This window comes from Sus scrofa, chromosome 4, assembly GCF_054392235.1.
Source record: "Sus scrofa isolate SSC_HxYL_T2T_F1_AM1 chromosome 4, Sscrofa_HxYL_maternal_Yorkshire_Landrace_v2.0, whole genome shotgun sequence".
Lineage (NCBI taxonomy): Eukaryota > Metazoa > Chordata > Mammalia > Artiodactyla > Suidae > Sus > Sus scrofa.
The window spans coordinates 9,000,040-9,023,013 of NC_139386.1; the positions used below are offsets into that span (position 1 = coordinate 9,000,040).

Sequence of the window (22,974 nt, forward strand, 5' to 3'; positions counted from 1 at the left end):
ACAGATGGTGACTCCGACTTGGGGGAGACGATGCAGTGAGTGGTGGAACTCAGACGTCTTCTTACCAGGGCTTCTTCCAAGCTCCAGTTGACTTCCGTCTTCTAAAGAAGAATCGACAAAAGTTTCCATCAGCCACACGGGACTCGGCCATAGACCTGGCCTGTCCCAGCTCAGATTCACTCCTGCAGTAGCTAACACGTCCTGGCCTGTGTGCAGGGGGAGAGAGAGAGCAGCTCAGAACAGGAAGAGAAGGGAAGACCCCCTGTGCCACAGGGGAGACTGAGGGCTTCCGTCTGAAATCAAGTTCATGTCTTGAGTTGACCAGAGCGTGCAAGAGACCAGAATGTTTCCCTGTCTCGGGTGAAGGAGGGCTTCCTTGATGCGTTTCCCTTTATAAATTAATGATTGTTTTCAAATCTCAGAAAGTGAATTCCCCAGGTTGCCTTGCTTTTCATTCCTGGAGGTGCCAGGAAATGCCTGGTTCTGCTGGGTGTCTGCTGCCCCCTGCTGGCTGCAGCCTGGTGCTGCATGCCTGCGGCAGATGGGAACCAGGCTGAAAACGGGTGACAGGTCAAGGTTGAGTTCTCCCCCCTGGTTCTAAAATCACAACTAGAGCTGAAAAGGACTTCTGTCTGTAGCCTCGACAATTCCTCTAAGCTTCAGGTTTGACTCTCCATCAGCCTGTGGAATATGTCCACTCAGATCTCAACCAACCAATCCGCAGCCTGGTTTACCTTTGCGGTCTTGCCGGCTCCCCACGGACACCTGATGTCTGTGACAGCACGTTGTTTACCCTGTCACCCGTCCCCCAACGACCCTCCAGATACTCCTCTTGCTCGGCACCCACATCCCATTAGCCTCAAGTCCTACCGAGACCTCTGGGGGGATTCTCTCAGGGGGTCCTTTGCCATCTCTGCAGTTCAGCCCATGACAGCAGCCTCCTGACTGCTGTCGTGTCAGAGAGCAGTCCTTAGCGATACAGGCGGTAGGGATATAGATTATGAGGTAGCTGTAGACATAGATATGGATGGGGGTGTAGAATGCATATGGATGATACAGATATGCCTATGGATATAGCTGTATATAAGGTAGGGATAGTTGTGGAGATTAAGATCTCCCGTAGAATAAAGACCACATTTTTTGAAATAAGAGTGTGGTTGATTTACAGTGTTGTGTCAATTTCTGCTGTACAGCAGAGCGACCCAGTCATACATATATGTGTGTGTGTGTGTGTGCGTGTGTATTATTTTTCTGTTACTATCATCCATCAGGTTCTGTCCCAAGAGATTGGATATAGTTTCTGTGCTGTACGGCAAGACCTCATTGCTTATCTGTTCTAAATGTAAGGGTTTGCACCTACCAACCCCTAACTCCCAGTCCATCGCACTTCTTCCCCCCTCCCCCTTGGCAACCACAGATCGGTTCTCGATGTCCGTGAGTCTGTTTCTGTTTTGTAGGTAGGTTCATTTGTGCCATATTTTAGATTCCACATTGAAGTGATATCATATGGTCTTTGTCTTTCTCTTTCTGACTTTCCAAACTCTTCACAGTTAGAGCAGAAAATCAAAGACGAGGCAGGAGGCCAGAGCACTGAGACTTCAAGCGAGTTTTATCGACCAACAGATGGGCCAGGAGCGCTGAGAGAGAACTCAGGCTCCCCGCCACGAAGGGAGCAGTTAGTAATGTAGAAAGACGGTAGTTTCTATTTTTGGTACAGGCTTGTTCTTGGGCTAAGTCAGTATTCCCGGGTCGGGGGAAGGCCGTCTCCTTAGGAATAGGGTCATGGTTTGGGGCAGGGGGTAGAGGGAAGTTGGGGAGGACCGTCCCATGGCAGGTAACTGCTGAAGGTTAACAGGGCTCCAAGGCAGCTCATTGCTGGGGGAGGGATCAGCCTTCTAGATTGGAAGTCTGATTAGCGTTTTGGTGGCCCCTGACAAGTCATGTCCCTCTTAAGGTTTACTTGGCCTGCAAAACACTGTATATCCTATCACGGGCCTGTCTCTCCAAGCCCATCCTCTATTCCTGGTCTTTTATTACAGCCGCAGGGCAATGGCTCAATTCTGAAATTGTTTTCATCTATTCTCTAAACATCTCTGGGTTCTTGGTAAGAGTCAGGCTGTGGGAGAGTCACCGGGATGCAGAGGGGAATAAGAAGCCAAGTCTCATAGACCCAGCAAGTGCTGCCCAGACATCATCTGAAGAATAGGGACAGGGGCTCCCTTACTCTATAAAAATCGGATGCGCTTGGCATAGATTCCCCTCCACATGCTTAGTTTTCTCTTGCTGTGTAACACATTGCTGCTAACGTAGTGGCTTATGACAACACATGTTAAATGTCTCCGTCTCCATGCGTTAAGGGTCTGGGCATGACTTAACTGGACCTTTTACGTAGTGTCTCACAAAGCAGCCATCAAGGTGTGGGCTGGGCTGCACTCCTTTCTGGAGTGACATGCCATCCTTTCTGCCACAATCTGTTCTTAGAACCAAGCCGAAGGTTCTGCCTACAGTAAAGGATGGGGGTCACACAAGGGCATGGCTCGTTTGGGGTCACCTTACAGCATGGTCACCATCCGCACACTTCATTGACTCTCCCCAAGATTCATGGACATTCTTTTTTTTTATAATTTTTTTTATTTTCCCACTGTACAGCAAGGGGGTCAGGTTATCCTTACATGTATACATTACAATTACATTTTTCCCCCACCGTTTGTTCTGTTGCAACATGAGTATCTAGACATAGTTCTCAATGCTATTCAGCAGGATCTCCTTGTAAATCTATTCTAAGTTGTGTCTGATAAGCCCAAGCTCCCGATCCCTCCCACTCCCTCCCCCTCCCATCAGGCAGCCACAAGTCTCTTCTCCAAGTCCATGATTTTCTTTTCTGAGGAGATGTTCATTTGTGCTGGATATTAGATTCCAGTTATAAGTGATATCATATGGTATTTGTCTTTGTCTTTCTGGCTCATTTCACTCAGTATGAGATTCTGTAGTTCCATCCATGTTGCTGCAAATGGCATTATGTCATTCTTTTTTATGGCTGAGTAGTATTCCATTGTGTATATATACCACAGCTTCCGAATCCAATCATCTGTCGATGGACATTTGGGTTGTTTCCATGATGGACATTCTTTATTCCTGTTCTGTGGATGTGATCTCTGGGGTTTCCAGACTCAGCGAGCTTCTCAGGATCCCATACCAGACCCTCTCTCTAGTCCCTGTCTTTGGACTCCGAACTTGTGGTCTTTTTACTGATAATACAGTTATCCTGATGGTAATGATTCCTTCTGATAAATGTCTTTATCGCTAAGCTGCGCATGATCATATCTACCTTAAGACGTGGTTGTGAGGATAAGTGAGCTGAAAGCTATAAAGTGGCAGGTGGTCTGTGCTCCCTAAAGGGTGGTGGTGGGTGTTGATGATGTTACCATCGGCATCAACGTCATCGTCAGTGTCGTCATGCCCATCACCTGAGAAGACGCGGGATGCAGAGTAGGCAGATTCCAGAGGTGGGTCAGCAGCTTTGAATTTAACGTAAGATGGAAGGAAGGAGTGGAAAGTCTTGTTTGGGTTCCAAGGTAGATTGGGGAACATAGACTCATGTCTGCAGCTCAGCAGGATCATTGATCAGAAAAGTCATCAGGATCACCAAGAGTAGGGTCCAGGACTCTAGTCCAAGCCAGGGCCAGGAAGAGACATTTCCAAACCTCCGTATGTCATGGTCTCACCATCACACCGAGAGACTGCTTTCCATATGTCTGGACTGTGAGCTCAGGAGGACGGATCCAGCTTCTTCATCACTGAATTCCAGCTCTGCAGCCCCCAAGGCCTGCCATATAAATATTTGGTGGATGGATGGATGGATGGGTGGATGGATGGATGGATGGGTGGATGGATGGATGTATGGATGGATGGATGGATGAAAGCACAAGTGGGTACCCATTTACTCAAGCCAAAAAACCATGGATTGGCACCTAGAAGAGCACAGAGTTAGATTAATTAGAGCAGAAGAGCTTGGAGTGTGTGGAACCAGGCATGGACCCTGTCTCCCAATTTCCCTCTTAGACACCGAGGGAACCCTTGAACCAAAGACTCTCCACGGAGAGTGAGGGAGACCATTGACCTTTGCTGAAACAATGAAGCACACACATTCTCCCTCCGTCCACCCAACACCCCCCAACACAGAGCATCTGTAATCGTCTCAAAGGATTGTTTGCAATTAGCTTCTTCTGCCTGAGGCAGGGGCGTAAACCAGATGACCTCTCAATGGCTTTTCAATGGCCGACATTCTGCATCATTCAGTGAGGTGATTCCTATTCTTTCTAGCCTGAGACACACTTGGTAATTTCCAAAGCAGTTCTGAGCCCCTGCCCCAATTGAAAGAGATTATTTCCTTTATAACTAATGACTGTAAATAATAATAATGATAATAATAATAATAATACAAAGCTATGGCGACAGAGGCCTTCATTGCATTTATCAGTCTTTGGAGGAATCTTTCTACTAAGAATGTTTTCATAAATTTGAAGATCATAGTCCTATATGTGTGGGACATGTTATTAATGTATTCCTGTTCCCGTTGATTTACCAAAGCTTGTGGTCACTGGGTTTTCAAGGCATCTCCAACCCTCCAGAGCTGGGACCAGATGCTCTAGTTCAAATTCTCACTATTTGCACTAACCAGCGGGTAAAGTTCTGCACATCGCTTAACCTCTCTCAGCCCTGTTTCCTTTCACTGGAGCAGTGATCCCTGCCTGCCTTACAGGTGTGTCATGGGCTCGCATGGGATAGTGTGGAAAGCACATACCAGGGTCCGATGGGGGTCACAGCCTCCTCCTGGCTGAGACCTTCCCAGTCTAGTCGTGGCGCAGTCCAAGACTGGACGCTGCTTAGCTTCCTTCTTCCTTCCTCTCTAGGTTCCTGATTGTCCTGGGGTGCTTGGTTCTGGCCGTGCTGACTACCTTCAGGGAGTACGAGACTGTTTCGGGAGACTGGCTTCTGTTGCTGGTGAGATGGGGCACCTGCCATGGTGCCGGGCATCTGGGGTGGATGCTCTGGGGGTGGGGGTGGGGGGCTCCACAGTGAAGACAAGGAGGCCCGTGGGTGCAGTTCTCCCCAAGTGGTTTTGGCTTCCCGGAGTCTCCGGCCAAGGCCAGATCCAAGAGGAAGCCACGGCGGATCAGTGGATGAGGTCTCCTGGGCACAGGTCGGGTGGGGAGCAGCATGGCTCATTCCAGATTATTGAGAAGGGAGCGTGAACCAGGCCAACGCCAAAACCAATGCCCATTGGCAAAAGGATGAAACACAGCTTTCTCCCCCTGTGATGTTAACACAAAGGCATCTTTCATTCTAAACTTTGCCTCTGTCTCCCTAAACCCTGAGGTCTCTTCCTTCAAGGCCAAGTAGCAAATCCCATTTCTACATGAAAACCCCACGTCCTCCCTCCTGGGCCTCTGCCTGTTTTCACTCTCCAGTCCACGTGGTACCTGTGATGCGGTGGGGAGAGAGTGCAGTTGGCATCCTTGGGCACGTTACTGGATGCCCCTGACTCTGCTTCCTCCCATCCTCACCTAAACTGGGGAAAATGTAAGGTCAGGACCACTTGCTGATGGGCTGGGTGCAGTCTCAGCACCCGGCCAAGAGGAGGCCCCCGGGAAGGGCTGGTTCCTTCTGCAGCCCTGAATGGCTCTGGTCACCTGGCTCTCTGATTGACCACGCCTCACTGGATTCAGATCAACGCACCTCTTTAGGGGGAGGCCTCACCCTCTGCACAAGGAAGGGGTGCAAGCCCCCCCAATTCAGGTCCATGAAGTTGGAGAACTGGAGTTCCATTGTGGCTCAGAGGGTTAAGGACCCAATATTGACTCTCTGAGGATGTGGGTTCGATGCCTGGAGTAGGCTGGCAGCTGCAGCTCTGATTCAACTCCTGGGCCAGGAACTTCCATATGCTGAAGATGGAGCAGTAAAAAAACAACAACAACAGCAAAATAGCAGAGCCTTTATCTCCCACCAAACTAAGGCTGCCATCTGTGGTGCCAGAATCAGCAGGTTCCTTCTGAGGGCAGGTGTTTATAATCCACAGGGCACGTCTGGAGCTGAGAGCTGAGCGGGTAACTCCTGGGAAGGCACCAGCTCCAGGAACCAGGTTTTGAGGATTTCTGTGGTGCAGCAACTCCCTTAGGTTCCCAGGGAGGTCACCAAACAGAGAGTCAACAGCATCTATGTCTGATCAACAAAGAAGGCAGGTGGGAGTTCCCTGGTGGTCTAGTGGTTAGGATTCAGTGCTTTCATTGCTGTGCCCTGGGTTCAGTCTCTGGTCTGGGAACTGAGATCCAACAAGCCGCTGCACACCATGATCAAAAAAAAAAGAATAGAAAACCCAAACAAAAAACAAATCAACAACAACAGCAAACAACAAGGGAGACTTGAGAGAGGGAGCAGACCCAGTGTCCGGGAGGCAGCAGAGCAAGGCGCTGGTGGGCAAGGCTCTGAGCCTGATCACCCGACTAGCATCACCTCTTTGCCATTTCTTGGCCTTGAGACATTTGTTTAGCTGCTCCCTGCCTGGTGTTGGTTTCTCAATATATAAGATGAAGGTCACAATATGAAACACGTCCAGTGGTGCCTGGCCCAAGGGCTGTGCTCAGTGACCATCGGCCACAATTAGCCACACCAGGGCCTGGACCCTGGGCAGACAATTTCATTGATTCCTCTCCTTTCAACCCAACTGCCCTTCTCAGGGGCTTTTAGCACATCAAAGGCAGTGTTTTGGATGTTGTTTTTTTTTTTTTTTTTTAACAAAAATCCATTAGAACAAAATCAGAAAAAAAGGACAGGTAACGCCTGGCCAGGTTTAATGTTAGGGACAGTTAGCACATCAGAATGAAGGAGGTGATCAGCCTGCTTTTCTACTCTCCCCGTCCCCCCCTCCACCAACACAGCAACACCAGGAGTCCAGCTCGTCAGAACTTCAGAACGGAAACCGCCAGTTCCAGACAAGTGGGACCCGGTTAATCAGTGTCTCTGCATATGTTCTTCAACGCAGGAAACATTTGCTATTTTCATCTTCGGAGCCGAGTTTGCTTTGAGGATCTGGGCTGCCGGATGTTGCTGCCGATACAAAGGCTGGCGGGGACGACTGAAGTTTGCCAGGAAGCCCTTGTGCATGTTGGGTAAGTCCTGACCCCCAGCCCAGGGGTGCCTCGTCCCCTTTTTTTTTTGTGGTACGTTATTTCCCAGAGGCAATGTTAAGCAGACACGATGCTTCTGGGAAAGCATGCAGCCCTGGGGGGGTGGGGGCGCAGCCCAGCCTCTGACCCTCCCTTCTGTCTTCGGGGTGCTGAATTCCTGCCTCGGTGGCTTTTCCCTGCAATGACGCCACAGGGCAAGATTCTTCATGGGGGTGGGGGGCTCTTTTGGCCTCTGGGTGATGAAGGAGCTTCTTACCAGATGTTGAGCATCCCTCAGTCCCCGGACTAGTAACACCCCAGTCATTGTGACGGCCAACCTTGCCCGGACAGTTCCAGACGGGCTGCGACGGCAGTGGATGGCATGACACCGTTACTGGTTGACAATGACCTCTGTAGGACCCTGTCCATTGTACAGAGGTGGGAACTGAGGCTCATGGAGCTGAGTTGCTTTCCAGTCGCATGGAGTGTGAGCAGCAGAGTCCGTTGTAACACATGGGTCTGGAAGCATCTGGCACCTGTGTCCTCCCTCGCCACCATGTTGCTTCGTCCTGACCCAAAAGTTGCTTTGGTGTCACTGTGACCCCTCCATCAAGGTGTAGGCATGCGGATAGCAGAGAAGGTGGAAGCTCTCACGTCCTCCTATTGGTGCAGGATAGATCCTTATCTTTCTGTCTGAAGATCCTACTAAACTCATTCAGAAACAAGACAAAATTGGAGTTCCCATCGTGGCGCAGTGGTTAACGAATCTGACTAGGAACCATGAGGTTGCGGGTTCGGTCCCTGCCCTTGCTCAGTGGGTTAACGATCCGGCGTTGCCGTGAGCTGTGGTGTAGGTTGCAGGCGCGGCTCGGATCCCGCGTTGCTGTGGCTCTGGCGTAGGCTGGCAGCTATAACTCTGACTGGACCCCTAGCCTGGGAACCTACATGTGCCACGGGAGTGGCCCAAGAAATAGCAAAAAGACAAAAAAAAAAAAAAAGAAAGAAACAAGACAAAATCTGCCTGCAGTGGCAGTTAGCCTTGGCACTTCAAATTCAGGGATGGTTATAGTTGGAGGATCCAGAATATCAGAGCTGGAAACCCTTCGAAAGCATTTAGTTGAACATGCTCCCCTGTCTGATGCTCCAGCCCCCTTCGCAGCAGCCTTTAAGTGGTTCCCCAGACTCCGCTTGCATCTCTCTCGTCATGGGATGCTCACCATCTCTCATGGGTATTCATTCCATCTTAACTCCCTGACTCTCTTCAGATATTTGAGTTCAGCCACTCTCCTCCTCCTCTCGACCCCAGCAGAGTCTCCTTACATCAGAAAGGATGGACTTAGAGGCTTCAATTCCATTTTGCATCCCATTTCTCAGCATCATAGACCCTTCTCCTCTGACCTGCTGCTATTCCTCACTGCCCTTTGGAAAAGCAACCCCAGGACAGTGACTCTGGAGTGCAGATGGCCAGCCCAGGGAGGGAGAGCTGGACCCCTGCTCTGTCCTAGGGGCCAGCTTCTCTCCATGCTCCGGGGGCTGTGCAGCTGTGTTTGCAGGTTGCTTCACACGGAGGGCCCGTACCCCCCACCCTGTCATTGGAAACCTCTGTTCCTTCCTCCCATCTGCTGCTGAGGCTGGAAGTCTGAGGGTTTGGTTTATTGTTCAGAATTTTGAATGCAAGTGGGGTGTGTATGTGTGTGTGTGTACACTCGTGCACACATGCAATCTTGGAGGACTTCCTAGTTACTGATATTTTTTCATATTTTTTCTTCCTTTGTTCTCCTTCTCTATCTACCCATGTTAGTCTAGTTCAAGCTGCTATAACCAAATGCCACAGACAGGGTAGCTTATGAATAACAGAAATTTATTTCTCATAGTTCCAGAGGCTGGAAGCCTGAGCCTGGGGTGCCAACAGGGTCAGATTCTGAAGGCTGTCACCTTGCTGTGTCCTCACATGGCAGATGGAGTGAGGGTGCTCTCTGGGGTCTTTTATGATCCCATTCGTGAGGGGGGCTCCACCCCTCATGACCTAATCACCCCCAGAGGCCATACCCCCTACTACCATGACACTGGGGTTAGGACTCAACATATGAATCTGAAAGGGCATCAACCTTCAGTCCATGGCAATCCCCAACCTTCCCGGTGACTTTGGTTTTTTTTTTGTTTGTTTGTTTGTTTGTTTTTTGTCTTTTTGGTCTTTTGTTGTTGTTGTTGTTGCTATTTCTTGGGCCGCTCCCGCGGCATATGGAGGTTCCCAGGCTAGGGGTCGAATCGGAGCTGTAGCCACCAGCCTACGCCAGAGCCACAGCAACGCTGGATCCGAGCTGCGTCTGCAACCTACACCACAGCTCACGGCAACGCCGGATCGTTAACCCACTGAGCAAGGCAGGGATCGAACCTGCGTCCTCATGGATGCTAGACAGGTTCGTTAACCACTGCGCCACGACGGGAACTCCCCCGGTGACTTTGTGATGGATGGTGCCCCACATCAGAGCTTCCTGCCCAGTCAGGGAACGTCCTGGCATAAGGAGCCTGGGCCCCCTTAGAACAGGAGTGTACCCCATGGAACGGTTGCCACTGCTCCAGGATTGTGGCAGAGCTGCAGGCCACGTTCCCCTGCTGGCCTTCCCAGAGCGACGAGGCCGGGCCTCGAATACACCATCTTTGGAGTTCCCATCGTGGCTCAGTGGTAACGAACCTGACTAGCATCCATGAGGACACAGGTTCGATCCCTGGCCTCTCGAAGTGGGTTAAGGATCTGGCATTGCCGTGAGCGGTGGTGTAGGTTGCAGATGCGGCTCAGATCCTGTGTTGCTGTGGCTGTGGTGTAGGCAGCAGCTGCGGCTCCAATTAGACTGCTAGCCTGGGAACTTCCGTATGCCAGGGGTACGGCCCTTAAAAAAATTTCCCCTATCTTTGAGGACTTCTGTGCTGATGTTGCTACATTTTCTGATCTACTCATCTCACCTTCCTCCAGAACGTGGTCCTTGCGGGAAATGTGGCTTTTGTCTGTGTGTTTGACAAAAGGCCTGTCATGGTGTCCACAAATCTCCCAGCCCCCATCTTCAAGGCAGCCTCAGACCCCGCCCTTTTTGATGTGGATGGGTCCAGAATTCACTGTCCTATCAGAGTGTCATAGGCTTAAGTCACATTTACCCAGATCTAGGATTGGTTTGGTTTGGTTTTTTTTCTACAAACCTTATAAATGGATACCTTTGCACAGATAGACTGAGAAGCCTGGCCAAGCAGACAAACCTATTGGTGTCTGGATGTCTGACCCCTAGTGTTGCCCAAAGTTCAGGCACATCTGGGAAACACTTTGACATGGTAGAAAGGATGCCAGTTTTGGGGGGTAAACATACCTGGCATGGACTACAGAGCCTAGGCCAAGCTGAGGGGCCAGCACAAACACAGGTATGGAGGTGTGAGAGAAAGCTGTGGGCTCAGCAAACCACACAAGCTTCTAGACAGTTCCCAAGGGCCCGTCACAAAGGGTTGTCTTTGCCCAATGGATCCATATTCTTTCAAGTGTGTTTCTTGGAACCCTGATACTCTTGCAAATAAACAAAAACAACCCAAGAAAACCAACCAACAAACCAAAAATAAAACCCAGTTACATGGTTTATATCTTTTGGGTAAGGCTTTACTTCATGGATAGAGTTCATGGCCACAGGGTATATTAGCATATTAAAGGCTCTGAGAGGTCCTGCAAAATCTGTTTAGTTGGATTTTTTTTTCAAATTTATTTGATCATGGGATGCTTTTTACTTGCTAGCCTCTGCTGCAGTACCATGAGGAGTTAGCAGATCCAGGAGTTGTCAGGGTTAGGGCAAGGGCCTGGGAGGGAATAAGGAAGAGACCAGGGCCTTCTTTTTCATCCTCGGCCACTTAACTTGAGGAGCCAGCTTGGCCCATTCAGAAGTGGCTCATCCTCTTGGTCTCGCTTCAGTCACAGCTCTGGTAGATATCTCTAGGTCACCTCCTGACGCCAGCATCCCACTTCTGGGTGGGCTTCGTGTTTTCCTACAGTCTAGCCCAGGGCCGTCTCTGAAGCTGAGGAAGGTCACTGGGCACTGCAGCTTGGAAGCATGGGGGTGTTAAGAGTCCCCAACACTCACAGGGGATAGGAGCCAGTGAACAGGTGTCCGAGCTGCCATCTTTCAGAGGGATGATCATGGGAGGTCTTCTGCCTCGAGCTCAGATGCTCCAGCAGCAGCCTGGCCTTGACCACACCCCTGGCTTCCTGAGAAGTTATATCCCCCCACAGTCACCCAGTCTCAGGTGCCGCTTCCAGGAGAAACCCACAGTAAAATAGCATCTGAGTTTCAGGCTTCACCTCTCCCACCTGCACAGCCCTGATCCCCTCTCAGCCAGAGAGGGACCCTGGCCCTCTGTGTGCCACCCCTGGAGGGCCTTGGGGCATCCCTTCCCTGGGATTTAGGGTGAGCATTGGAGTCTGGCAAGCCTCCTGCCTCCATTCCCAGCTCAGCCACATCTGGCCGCATAGCTGTGCTCAGAGCCTGTCTCCTCCCCTGTCACGGGAGAACACATATCCTGCACAGCGACTGTCCCGATTTAACATAGCAATGCTCAGCGTGTGTCCAGCTGCCGCCAACAAGGCCTGTGAGGGCTCCGTGCCTTGGCCTGACCGTCTTTCCTCCTTCCCCTCCTCCCCCTCTGTCCTCCTTCCCAGACATCTTCGTGCTGATCGCTTCTGTGCCGGTGGTTGCCGTGGGAAACCAGGGCAATGTCCTGGCCACGTCCCTGCGGAGCCTGCGCTTCCTGCAGATCCTGCGGATGCTACGCATGGACCGGAGGGGTGGCACCTGGAAGCTCCTGGGCTCGGCCATCTGTGCCCACAGCAAAGTGAGTGCCACAGGGAAGCTTCTGGACCACGCAGGCTTCTCACCCACCTGTGCCCATGGGTGACATCCCCTCCCTAACAGCCCACCCAGAGGGTGGTTTCCCTGCCACCACTGATGATAATGTTGATGCTGATGGTGATGGTGATGATGGTGGTGATGGTGATGACAACAATGATGGTGATGGTGATAATGGTGATGATGGTGTTGGTGATAATGGTGATGATGAAGGTGATGGTGATGGTGGTGATGGTGATGATGAAGGTGATGGTGATGATGATGGTGATGACGACAATGATGGTGATGGTGATAATGGTGATGGTGATGATGGTGATGATGAAGGTGATGGTGATGATGGTGATGGTGGTGATGGTGATGGTGAAGGTGATGACGACAATGATGGTGATGGTGATAATGGTGATGGTGATGATGGTGATGAAGGTGATGGTGATGATGGTGATGGTGGTGATGGTGATGGTGAAGGTGATGACGACAATGATGGTGATGGTGATAATGGTGATGGTGATGATGGTGATGAAGGTGATGGTGATGATGGTGATGGTGATGATGACAATGGTGGTGATGGTGATAATGGTGATGATGGTGATGGTGATAATGGTGATGATGAAGGTGATGGTAATGATGATAGTGATGGTGATGATGGTGATGATGGGATGAAGGTGATGGTGATGATGGTGATGATGGTGGTGGTGAGGAGGAGCAGCAGGAAGATAAGGAGAGGTGCATGCAGGTGTGCTGAAGCAAACAGGCACAGGTAGACCTGGGCTCAGGTCTCAGCTCCACCATATGCCAACTACTTTGGCCAAGTTACTCAACCCTCTTTGATCTCCGCCTCCTCATTCTTTTTTTTTTTCTTTTTGCCTTTTCTGGGGCCACTCCCGCAGCATATGGAGGTTCCCAGGCTAGGGTCGGATCAGAGCTGTAGCCACCAACCTACGCCAGAGCCACAGCAACGAGGGATCCGAGCTGTGTCTACAACCTACACCACAGCTCACGGCAACGCTGGATCCTTAACCCACTGAGCAAGGGCAGGGATCAAACCCTCAACCTCATGGTTCCTAGTCGGATTCATTAACCACTGCGCCACGACAGGAGCTCCCGTCTCCTCATTCTTAAAACAGGGCTGGGATAATGCCTGTACCACTGGATGGTGGAGAAGATGAAAGGAGCTAATGCACAGTAGCGTGGGACGGGAAAGAGTCATGCAGACTAGTTTGAACCCACACTCTGCTGGTGTGACGGCACTTCCTGTGACCTCTCTGGATCTTCATTCCTGCATTCACAAATTGGGAATGAGGATGCACTTTTTACACCTTGTAGGGTAAAAAGCACTTAGAATACACTCGGTTCATAGAAATGCTTCAGTTTCTATTGTTCCTCTTTGGGGGGCCATACTGGGAAGTTCCTGGACTAGGGACGGAACCTGCAACACAGCAGCAACCCAAGCCACTGCAGTGACAACACTGAATCCTTAACCCACTCCCCACAAGGGAACTCCAGCCGTTGTTACTACTTCCCAGAAGCAGAGTGCCTAGAGTTTAGTATTTGATACAGATAAGCTGGCCCCAGGTGTCGGGCACTGTTCTTACTCCATCCCAGTGGTAAGGAAGCAGATAGGAAAAAAGGTCCTGAGCAGCCCTGGGTCACAGTCCGGGCAGTCTGGCTTCGTCGCCTGCGTTCAGTGGTTTGCTGCAAGTCCCTGTGGCCCTTACTTCTGCAAGGGGGATGGAGGCTTGCATGTGTGGGACTTGGTCCATGCCATCCCAGAGTCCCTTGTGCTTGAGCAGGTGTGGACCCAGGCAGGCAGAGGCCGTGCTGCCTCTCCTTCTCCCCCGACGTCAGCCGAAACCTTTGGCACCACTTTGTTCTAACATCCCTGCCTTGGCAGGACCCTGGTGAAATGAAGAAAAACCTCTGTGTCTCAGCTCAGGCAGGAAAAACCCCTCAGAGGCCAGCGCAGAAGAAGTCAGGGCCAAAGAGCCCTGGCTAGGGGAAGGGAGGGTGGTTCTTCAGGGGATAAAGTCAAAGCTGCCTTGGTTGCTAAGAGAGCATCTTTCGTGCCAACCTTGGGTGCAGTAGACACAGCTGGTGCCCTGCCCAGGCCTCCTTTACGGGGAGGAAGCGCCTCAGCCCTTGGCTGCTGTGAGATGCGGCTGCTAATATTCCCAGCGCTCCCTTTATCTGGAGAAATGCAGAAGCTCTGCCTTGTCCAGGAGCTTATCTGGTCCTCATTCTCCTCCCCCTGCATCAGGGAAGCCCGCAGCCAGTGACTGGTTGACACAGGTCCCTTGCTTGCGTTGGGATCAGTCCTGCGGTGCAGTTCATGTTCCAGAGCTCCCCATGGGATCAGGCTGAAGGAGGCTCCAGCAGAGACCCCATCCTTGCTCAGTTCTTTCTCCTGCCCTGTCTCACTCTCTGGACACCCTCCTTCAATAATCCCACAAAATTAAATCTCTGTCTTAGGCTCTGCTTCAGGGGAACCGCACTTGGAAGAAGCCTGGGGCCAGGTTCTCCTGCTCAGTGTTAACCGCACTATGCCAGCCTCACTCCAGCAACCCCAGAACGCCCCTCCCCCGACCCCTGCAACTCCTGGGCTCTCCTGGCTCACATGTACACCCAGATTTGCTCGTATCTCACTGTGGAATAAATAGGAGCTTTGGAGCCAGACCGCAGCTCCGTGTAGATTTCAACTCTGCTGCCTTCCTTCCAGCCGTAAGACCTCAGGCATCTTGCTGTTTCTATACGAGCATCCTCAGCAGTTAACATGTGAGTCCCTCCAGCTGCTCACATGAGAAAAGGTACATGTAAGTGCCTGGTGAGTAATACGTGCTCACTTATCATTCTAGAATGTATGATTCTGAATAGGCGCTTCTTCACACACAGTACCAATAAATATATAAAGGAGATGACACACAAGTGGAAAACTCCTGAAGTCTCTCACCCGAGAATGTAGTTTTATCCCCCGTCTGGGCCACCTCTGGTCACAGGCTGTGGGAGGTCAAGGCTTTCTTTCGAGAATTTGTTTCCCCGCCCAACATTCTTTATGTTTTATCAGAGGATGTGTTCGCAGCACCTGCTTGTGTCTGTGGAGCTGAGCTGATTCATGGCTCTGGTGGGCATCAGGGCTAAAAATGGCCAGTTGAGGTTCTTGTCCTGTGTCCCTTCAGATTAGACTAGACAACAGTTGGGTGTTCGCCATGTGATCCCTGGGAAATGATGGCCCGAGCCACTGCCAGACCCCACGACTGAGGCCAGGCAGGTGGAACCTCAAGACAAAAATCCCACCCCTGGGAGTTCCCATCATGGCTCAGCAGTTAATAAACCTGCCTAGCATCCATGGGGATTCGAGTTCGATCCCTGGCCTCGCTCAGTGGGTTAAGGATCCTGCATTGCTGTGGCTGTAGTGTAGGCCAGCAGCTACAGCTCCCATTCAACCCCTAGCCTGGGGAACCTCCATATGCTGCAGGTGCGGCCCTAAAAAGACCAAAAAAAAACAAAAAAATAAAATCCTGCCTCTGTGGTAAGAAAGAAGAAATTGCTTGGCAAGCTCTGTATCCCATCCTTTCTCCCAAAAGTCCCCAGTAGACCAGCGCTTAGCCTTCACTGTCCCTAAGGGGCAGAGCAGCCCAGGGCTGGCCTCCATTCCTGGGGCAGGCAGTGTGTTTAGGAGATAAGCAAGTTTGCTTTGTTGCGAGTCCAGCAAGAGCTTAGACCAGTTCCTCCTCTGAGCCTGGTGAACAAGCACTTACCAATTCATTTGAAAACTAAAAACAGGAGTTCCCATCATGGCTCAGCTGTTAACAAGCCCGACTAGTATCCATGAGTACACAGCTTTGATCCCTGGCCCCTCTCAGTGGGTTAAAGATCTGGCATTGCCCTGAGCTGTGATGTAGGTCACAGATGCAGCTCAGATCTGGCATTGCTGTGGTTGTGGCGTAGGCTCTGATTCACCCCCTGGCCCTGGAACTTCCACATGCCATAGGTGTGGCCCTAGAAAGAAAAAATAATAATAATAAAGTTAATGCTCTTTCTAAAGTCAGGATCAGCCAGGCTCTGCTTCCAGGGCAAGTTAGCCCTGGAGTCTCCTCAACGTAGTACGGAAAGGCAGATGTCTTCTCGCTCACACAGTGTCTGATGTGGACCAGGGAGCCCTCGTTTGCCTCGGAAAGGAGCCTCGAGTCACTGAGGCAAGGGAAGGGGGGCCTAGGACATCCTGCAGGATGGCTTTAAGGCAGGAAGCAGCTCCAGTCACTCCCACACATTGTCTGCAGTGCAGTCCCCCAGCCCCAGCTGACTGCAGTGAGACTCAGGTGTGAGTAGGAGCCGTGGATATGGGGGAGCAGCCATGGTCTCTGCCACAGAGCTACTGGCCAAAATCGTGTCCAGGCAGCATTGCCTTTGAAATGACTTCAGGGCCCAGAGTGGGGACACATCTCACTTTTCGGTGAGAACTGCTGTCCCAGCTCTGAATAATCCCATGCAGCCCGTGCTTCTGTGCCCACTTGTACAGAGAGCCACTCCTTAGTTAAGAACCAGATGAAACCTCTGCGTTGCCTTTGGGGGCCAGAGGGTCCGAAAAGCATGGGTGCACTGGAATCATACTTCGCAGGGTAAGAGGCTCTGCTCGGACACCCACTGGGGGCCGACGACCCATCTTTCCCTTCTCGAACCCCCAGCGGGCAGATGCTCACGGAGGGGCATGGCCGGCTGCATTGCCTGAGCCAACTCAATGAACTCTTCTGTGCTGTAGAGTGAACTCTGAACTGGGTGTATTCTAGGTGTTTTTTACCCTGCGAGGTGAGTGCATTATCATTCCCGTTTTACAGATGCAGGAGCGAAGCCCCAGAGGGGTTACAGGAGCTCTCCAAAGTCACAGACCCACTTGGCATGTGTTGCTCTGGGGAGGGTCAGACCTATAAGCCAGTGAGCATGATACAGTGTGAGAGAATTAGAGACATCTATTTAGAAAATCATGAAAACACTTAAAAAAAAAAACAAAGCTAGAAATGAACCCTCTCTCCAGTTGGGGGAGCAGACATCTGGAAAACCATCAGAAGGCGGTGACATAAGTCCAAAGATGACTCGGGGCTCTTTGGTTGGTCCCATGGGGAGGGAGAAGGGCCAGGAGGGCAGGACCCAGCGAGAGCAAAGGCACAGAGAGAGGCAGGAAGCAGCCATCAGCGAGATCCTACCGACCCAGAAGGCCAGCTGACTGGTGGACAGTCAGCATCGGCTTGAACAGCCTTAGACTCTGTGGTGACTCAGCGGGAATGACAGACTGTGTTCTCCAGCGACCTTGACTTTCACCTGCTCAACCTAGCATGGTAACCCTTGGAAGAGGAATAGAATGAGAGACACAGAAAGAGCCTCAGGGACCGCCCTGGTCAGGGGGCTGGAAACATCAGCGATGAGCCCATCCTTGCCACGTCTCAGCACTGTCCTTACCGTGAACATCTTTCTTTAAATCCATTTTCTCTTGTTTACTCCTATGTACTAGTCTATCATGGGATGATGTCCATGAATAATAGGATTTTTTTTAAATACATAGGTAATCTATGCTAATATTTAATATGGTTTAAATTAGCAAATGATTACTTCATATTAAAAAACGCCTATCTGCATTTGAAGGATCTGTGGCACTTTCTGGAACTCTGGTCTAGTCCCTTCATTTTAAAGATGAAGAAACTATGGCTGGGGGAGAGGAATCACACGCCCAGAGACACACAGTCAGTCAGTGGCAGGGCTGGGTCCCGTCCTCAGCTTGGTCCGCTCTGCCTCGGCGGCTCTCGCTGTCCCCTTGGCACTGAGCTTTAGCCTTGTTCCGTCCAGCCCTGGGTAGCATGGGGTCTCCTGAGTCCTGAGCCTTGTCTCGCAGGCAGCGGTCACTTCTTCCTGCCTTGTCACCTCCCGGGGAAGCCCCTTGAGCTGTGAATCCACAATTTGCCTAAGAGAAAGCTTCCTCTCCTTGGGCCATCCACTGGTATGTTACTGATAGGAGTAATGACCCTGGGACTGACCCCATCGTACGGTGATGGGAGGTAAGGATCAGAGAAGGCGAGTAAGGTGCCCGTGTCGCACAGCTGGAAAGCTGGACTCCAGCTCCAGTGTGTCTGCCTCTGGCCTCCACGCAGTGACCACTTCCCCGTCCACTGCCTCCTCTCCCAGGAGCTCATCACCGCCTGGTACATCGGGTTCCTGACGCTCATCCTTTCTTCATTCCTCGTCTACCTGGTTGAGAAAGATGTGCCGGAGGTGGACGCCCAAGGGGAAGAGATGAAAGAGGAGTTTGAGACCTATGCCGATGCCCTTTGGTGGGGCCTGGTGAGTCCCCGCCTTGAGAGCTGCCTCATGGGGATTGGCTGTTGGAGATGCTGAGAGATGGTGGGCATGGCAAGGATGCACTCAATCGGGCGGCTACATTTTGCAGCCACAGGGGGAAGGAAGGTGTCCTCCGTAGCCCCTGCCCCGGGATACGCCCCTTGCAGGGCAGGCCGGTGGAAGGGTCTTTTCTATAGTGTTTATAAGAAGTCAGGGCTCTGAACAGTCTGGTCCCGGGGTCACTGAGGGCCCTTACCTCATTAGTTGTGAGCTACTACCAGCCATGCCATGCTGTGCAAACACCCAGCAGCAGGTGCACAGGTGTGTACCCAGGCCCTCAAACACACCTAGGGACACACAGCCCCGCACCCACAGGCCATGTGGTACTAGGGCATTGCTCTAAGCACTTTACATTTATAAACATATTTTAAGTCAAATTACTCCTATTATTAGCCCCCTTTTATTTTATTTATTCATTTATTTATTTATTTTTATGGCTGCACCTGTGGCATGTGGAAGTGCCCAGGCTAGGGGTGGAGTTGGAGCTGCAGCTGCTGGCCTAGGCCACAGCCATGGCAACACAGGATCCGAGCCTGACCACAATTCCGAATCCTTAATCCACTGAGTAACGCCAGGGGTAGAACTCAGATCCCCACAGAGACATCGGGTCCTTAAGCCGCTGAGCCACAGTGGGACTTCCTGTTAGCTCATTTTTTAAAATGGGGAAATTGAGACATGAAGAGGTTGGGTATCTAATTCTAGGAAGAGCTCTGAGCCTTCCTGGACCTGGGATTTGAACTCAGGCACTTGGCTCCAGAGGTCACACTCTTAACTGCTCTGATAGCCTTCCGGATTCGTAAGTACACGTGTGCTGATAACCCACACAGGAAACCGCACACAGGAATACGCAACACACACCAGAACTGACACGGGCACACATGTACACACACACACAGTTCATATACATACACCCACAGGAGCACGTATATTCAGAAACGCTGCGGCTCACAAAATCACACATGCGCAGATATACACAGGGATGCATAGGCACGTAAGCATGTTTGCAATTACTGAAGTATTTGTTACCGTTGACTCTAGGGAAGATAACCTTGGCTTAGACACAGATGTGGTCTCAAGGCACACGTATAAGTTCACTGTACTTTGTCCCTTCCCTCCCATGGAAGTTGTATTCTAAGTGGGAGCAGCGCCCAAGTCAGTACAGAGGCTTGCGGGTAAATGTCAGCTCATCGCTGATTTCCTGGGGAGCCCCGTGTCTGACTCTTCTCTCCTAGATCACACTGGCCACCATTGGCTATGGAGACAAGACGCCCAAGACGTGGGAAGGCCGTCTGATCGCAGCCACCTTCTCTTTAATCGGCGTCTCCTTTTTCGCCCTTCCAGCAGTAAGTACCTCCGCTGCGCCCCCCGGTAGGACAGGCAGGATCCCTCAGCCCTGCCCCAGCTCAGCTTTCCAGCCTCGTCTTCCATCCTCTCCTATTCCGAATTCCAGTTTTATCAACGCAGTAGCCACCCCCTTAGCATGATTCCCTGCCTCTCTGCTCAGGCTGTGCTGCTCCCTTGGGCTGGAATAATAAACACTTTCTCCTCTGTCAAGATCCCGTTTCAACACTGCCTTCTTTGGGCTGTGTTAGTTAGTCACTCCCGTAGCTCTTTAAGGGCTTTTCTGATCCCGTGCTGGGATTGCTCATTTCCACATCTGCCTCCCAGGAGACTGGGAGCCCCCTGGGATCTACAATTACGACGTCCACCCACGTATTCTTTGCCCATAGCGAGCATGTTGCATTTGCAAGTTCCCTTCCTTTGCCCTACCATGGACTGGTCTATGTAAAAATTGCGTTTCTCTCAAAAGTAAGTTTTGACCCTGGATAGAATAATTCCCCCAAAGGCCAGTGCCAGTCAGCGTAATAACATAGAGATAATAGGTACCCTCTGTTGATTTTACCTAATGCTGGAATCACACCAAATGCTTTACCTCCATCATCTCATTTAATCACATGACAACGTAGGTGTTTGATGCTGCATTTACTCCCATTTTCCAGATGAGAAAATGGAGGCTCATTTGGGTTAGTGAAGTTACATAGTCACAGGGCTATTGGGTTATGAGGTCTGCTCTTTCTAAGCCTGGTTCTCAGTCCCAGAGCTTGAAAAGAACCTCCTTGGAGCATAATCTCTCTTCCTCTCCCCTCGTCTCCCAGCCTTTTGTTGCTGACGTCCTCTCTCCATCGCAGCTCTGCCTTGTCTGTTTTTCCCTAAGCTGTTTGACTTGGACCTGTGACCTTTCTGACTCCCGGTTTCTTCATGTGTAAGAGGCAAGGGGCGGTGAGGGGGCCCCACGGGCTCTCCGTTCTCTCCCGACTTGAAAGGGGTGTGTTCCTACCCCGCGTTCCGCAAGTCGGTCTGCCCTGGAAATCAAAACAGATCATAATTTGGAGAGATTCCCACCAGCGTAAAAGTCTCAAGTGACAATTCAACCAAAATATTTTTTAAATTCTGTTAATATTGACTGGAAATCTATTCTGCATTATGCTTCTTACTGGGCAGTTCCTGTTACATCTTCTCATTTTTTTTTTTCCCTAACAAAATTGTGAGTAGCTACCGTTATCCCAGTTCCCTGTGGGAAGAAACTGCGATGCAGCAGATAAGAAGCTGGCCCGGGGTCTCACAGCTGGAAAGTGGCAGAGTCAGGAGCTGAACCCTGACGTCAAAGCCCCACTTAGCGCAGCTCCCCACCCCGCCCCCAGAAGAGAAAGAAGGGGTCTTTCCTCCTCCCCTTCACTCAGCATCTTCACGGCCCCCAGGAGTGGGGGCAGGGGCGCCAGGAGAGCCCCATGGGGCTGCCGTCAGAGCCCGACTTCTCCCTTCAGGGCATCCTGGGGTCCGGGCTGGCGCTCAAGGTGCAGGAGCAGCATCGCCAGAAGCACTTTGAGAAGAGGAGGAAGCCCGCTGCTGAGCTCATCCAGGTCTGTCTGCCTGGGGATGAACTGGAGTGGGACTCCGACCTCGGATGGCTGCGTCTGCTTGTGTGTCCCTGTGCAGGAGGGGGCGTGCCATGAACTGGGCTGGGACCCAGGACCACGCCCGCTTGCGACAGCTATGGGTGTTGCTATGGTTACCTATAGGCCCTGTCTGAACGTGACCATCCCATCACTCTCCCATCCAAGTTCTAAGCCAATCAAGGAAGAGACCCAAGACTCAGGGACCAACACATCAGCTAGTTTCACTGATGATGTTGGAGGAGGGAACGTGGCTTTGACCTGGGCCCACACACTAGGTTTCCTCTCCTACTTCCCACCGCAGCCTTGACCTTGGAACCCACAAGGCAGAGTCAGCCTAGAGCACAGGTGCTCAGCCAGTTGGCCGCAGGAGCTGTGGCCCCTCACATCTGCCCCCCACAGGGAGCCCATAAGCTTAGAGAGGAAAAACTGCCCACCTGTGCAAAATATTGAACAGTCCACCAGTGTCCTGCCCAGTAGGCAGTCACGCACCAGTGGGAGTTGGTTCCTTCTCCATCCCTATCACTGTCACCACCGTGATCTGGGGGTTGGGGACAGTATCGAGAGGTGATGGGAGAGGCGGAGGGTTCCCTCTTTTACTTCAAGGGTCAGTTCCTGCTTTGTGGTTTTCTGGGCCTTTGGGAGCACAGAGGCTAGAAAAGTAGAGCATCCTGGCTCCAGCTGCCTGGGACCAACCACATGTCTGCGTGACCAGCCGCTCGTGAACTTGTGTCTGTTTGTAGTGAGTGTCCCTGTGGGTCTGATGGTGCACAATGTTCTGCTCCACATTGTGGGGTTTCTAGGGCAGTTCCAATGGCTGAGTCGGCTCTGTTAGCCTCCCAAACCCCCAACCATCAGCGTATACAGAAGTCCTAGGATATTAGCAACAAAACCTTATCTCCCGGGCTATCTCTTACACCCAGAAATGGCACCAAAGACTATTTGTCTTTCTACCTATGTGAACCTTGCTGCATGAGTAACCCCGGCTCTTTTCAGGGACCCTCTGCCCAGCGCCCTCCTCTCCCCTCCACTCACCTCTCCACCCCACCCCCACCCCACAACATCAATTATCCGTCCCGGATGATGGGGTCAAGGAACTTTTTCTTCCCAAAGGAGCCGCACAAAGCCAAGGATCTGGCTTCTCTGGAGATGCTCACCTGGCTTCCACTGGCCTCAGGGTCCATTTGACTCTTAGATGTCAAGGCTGATGACAAAAAATATTCAAAACCTAAAACCTGAAGTTAACTTTTGTTTGGGGCAAAATGATGACTATAGCTCAGGAGGCAGCATTTCAGACAGCTCTGAAATACAGCTCCACAGAGGCAGGGGGAAGGGCAGGATTTATGTGATTTTGGTGAAGGGGGAGGTCCATGCAGCATTTTACAGAAGGTCGCTGCTAAGTCTCGGGGTGGTTAATGCTAGTCACGAGGAGCAGACGTCACCATGAAGGATTTTAGAGCTTTTCTAGATACCAGGAGATACAAGAGTTGGGCTCATAAAATCTCCTGAAAATATCCAGCTCTCTAAGACCTGTCCTGGGAGTTTCCCAGAGCACAGGGCGCTCACTCCTGATCCCCACCCTCAGCTCCTTTCAGG

General features: G+C 51.4%; 1 protein-coding gene across 5 annotated transcripts in view; it reads left to right on the plus strand.

Annotated features, from left to right (window-relative positions):
* The window catches only part of KCNQ3 (potassium voltage-gated channel subfamily Q member 3), a 306,090-nt gene that overhangs the window by 242,492 nt on the left and 40,624 nt on the right, over window positions 1-22,974 (plus strand). For all 5 annotated transcript variants that reach the window (XM_021088897.2, XM_085021637.1, XM_085021640.1 and 2 more), the window contains 6 exons: window positions 4,914-5,004; window positions 7,043-7,169; window positions 11,857-12,029; window positions 18,212-18,367; window positions 19,657-19,767; window positions 21,250-21,345. In XM_021088897.2, coding sequence (XP_020944556.2) covers window positions 4,914-5,004; window positions 7,043-7,169; window positions 11,857-12,029; window positions 18,212-18,367; window positions 19,657-19,767; window positions 21,250-21,345 — 754 coding nt within the window. The remainder of the gene's footprint in view (window positions 1-4,913; window positions 5,005-7,042; window positions 7,170-11,856; window positions 12,030-18,211; window positions 18,368-19,656; window positions 19,768-21,249; window positions 21,346-22,974) is intronic.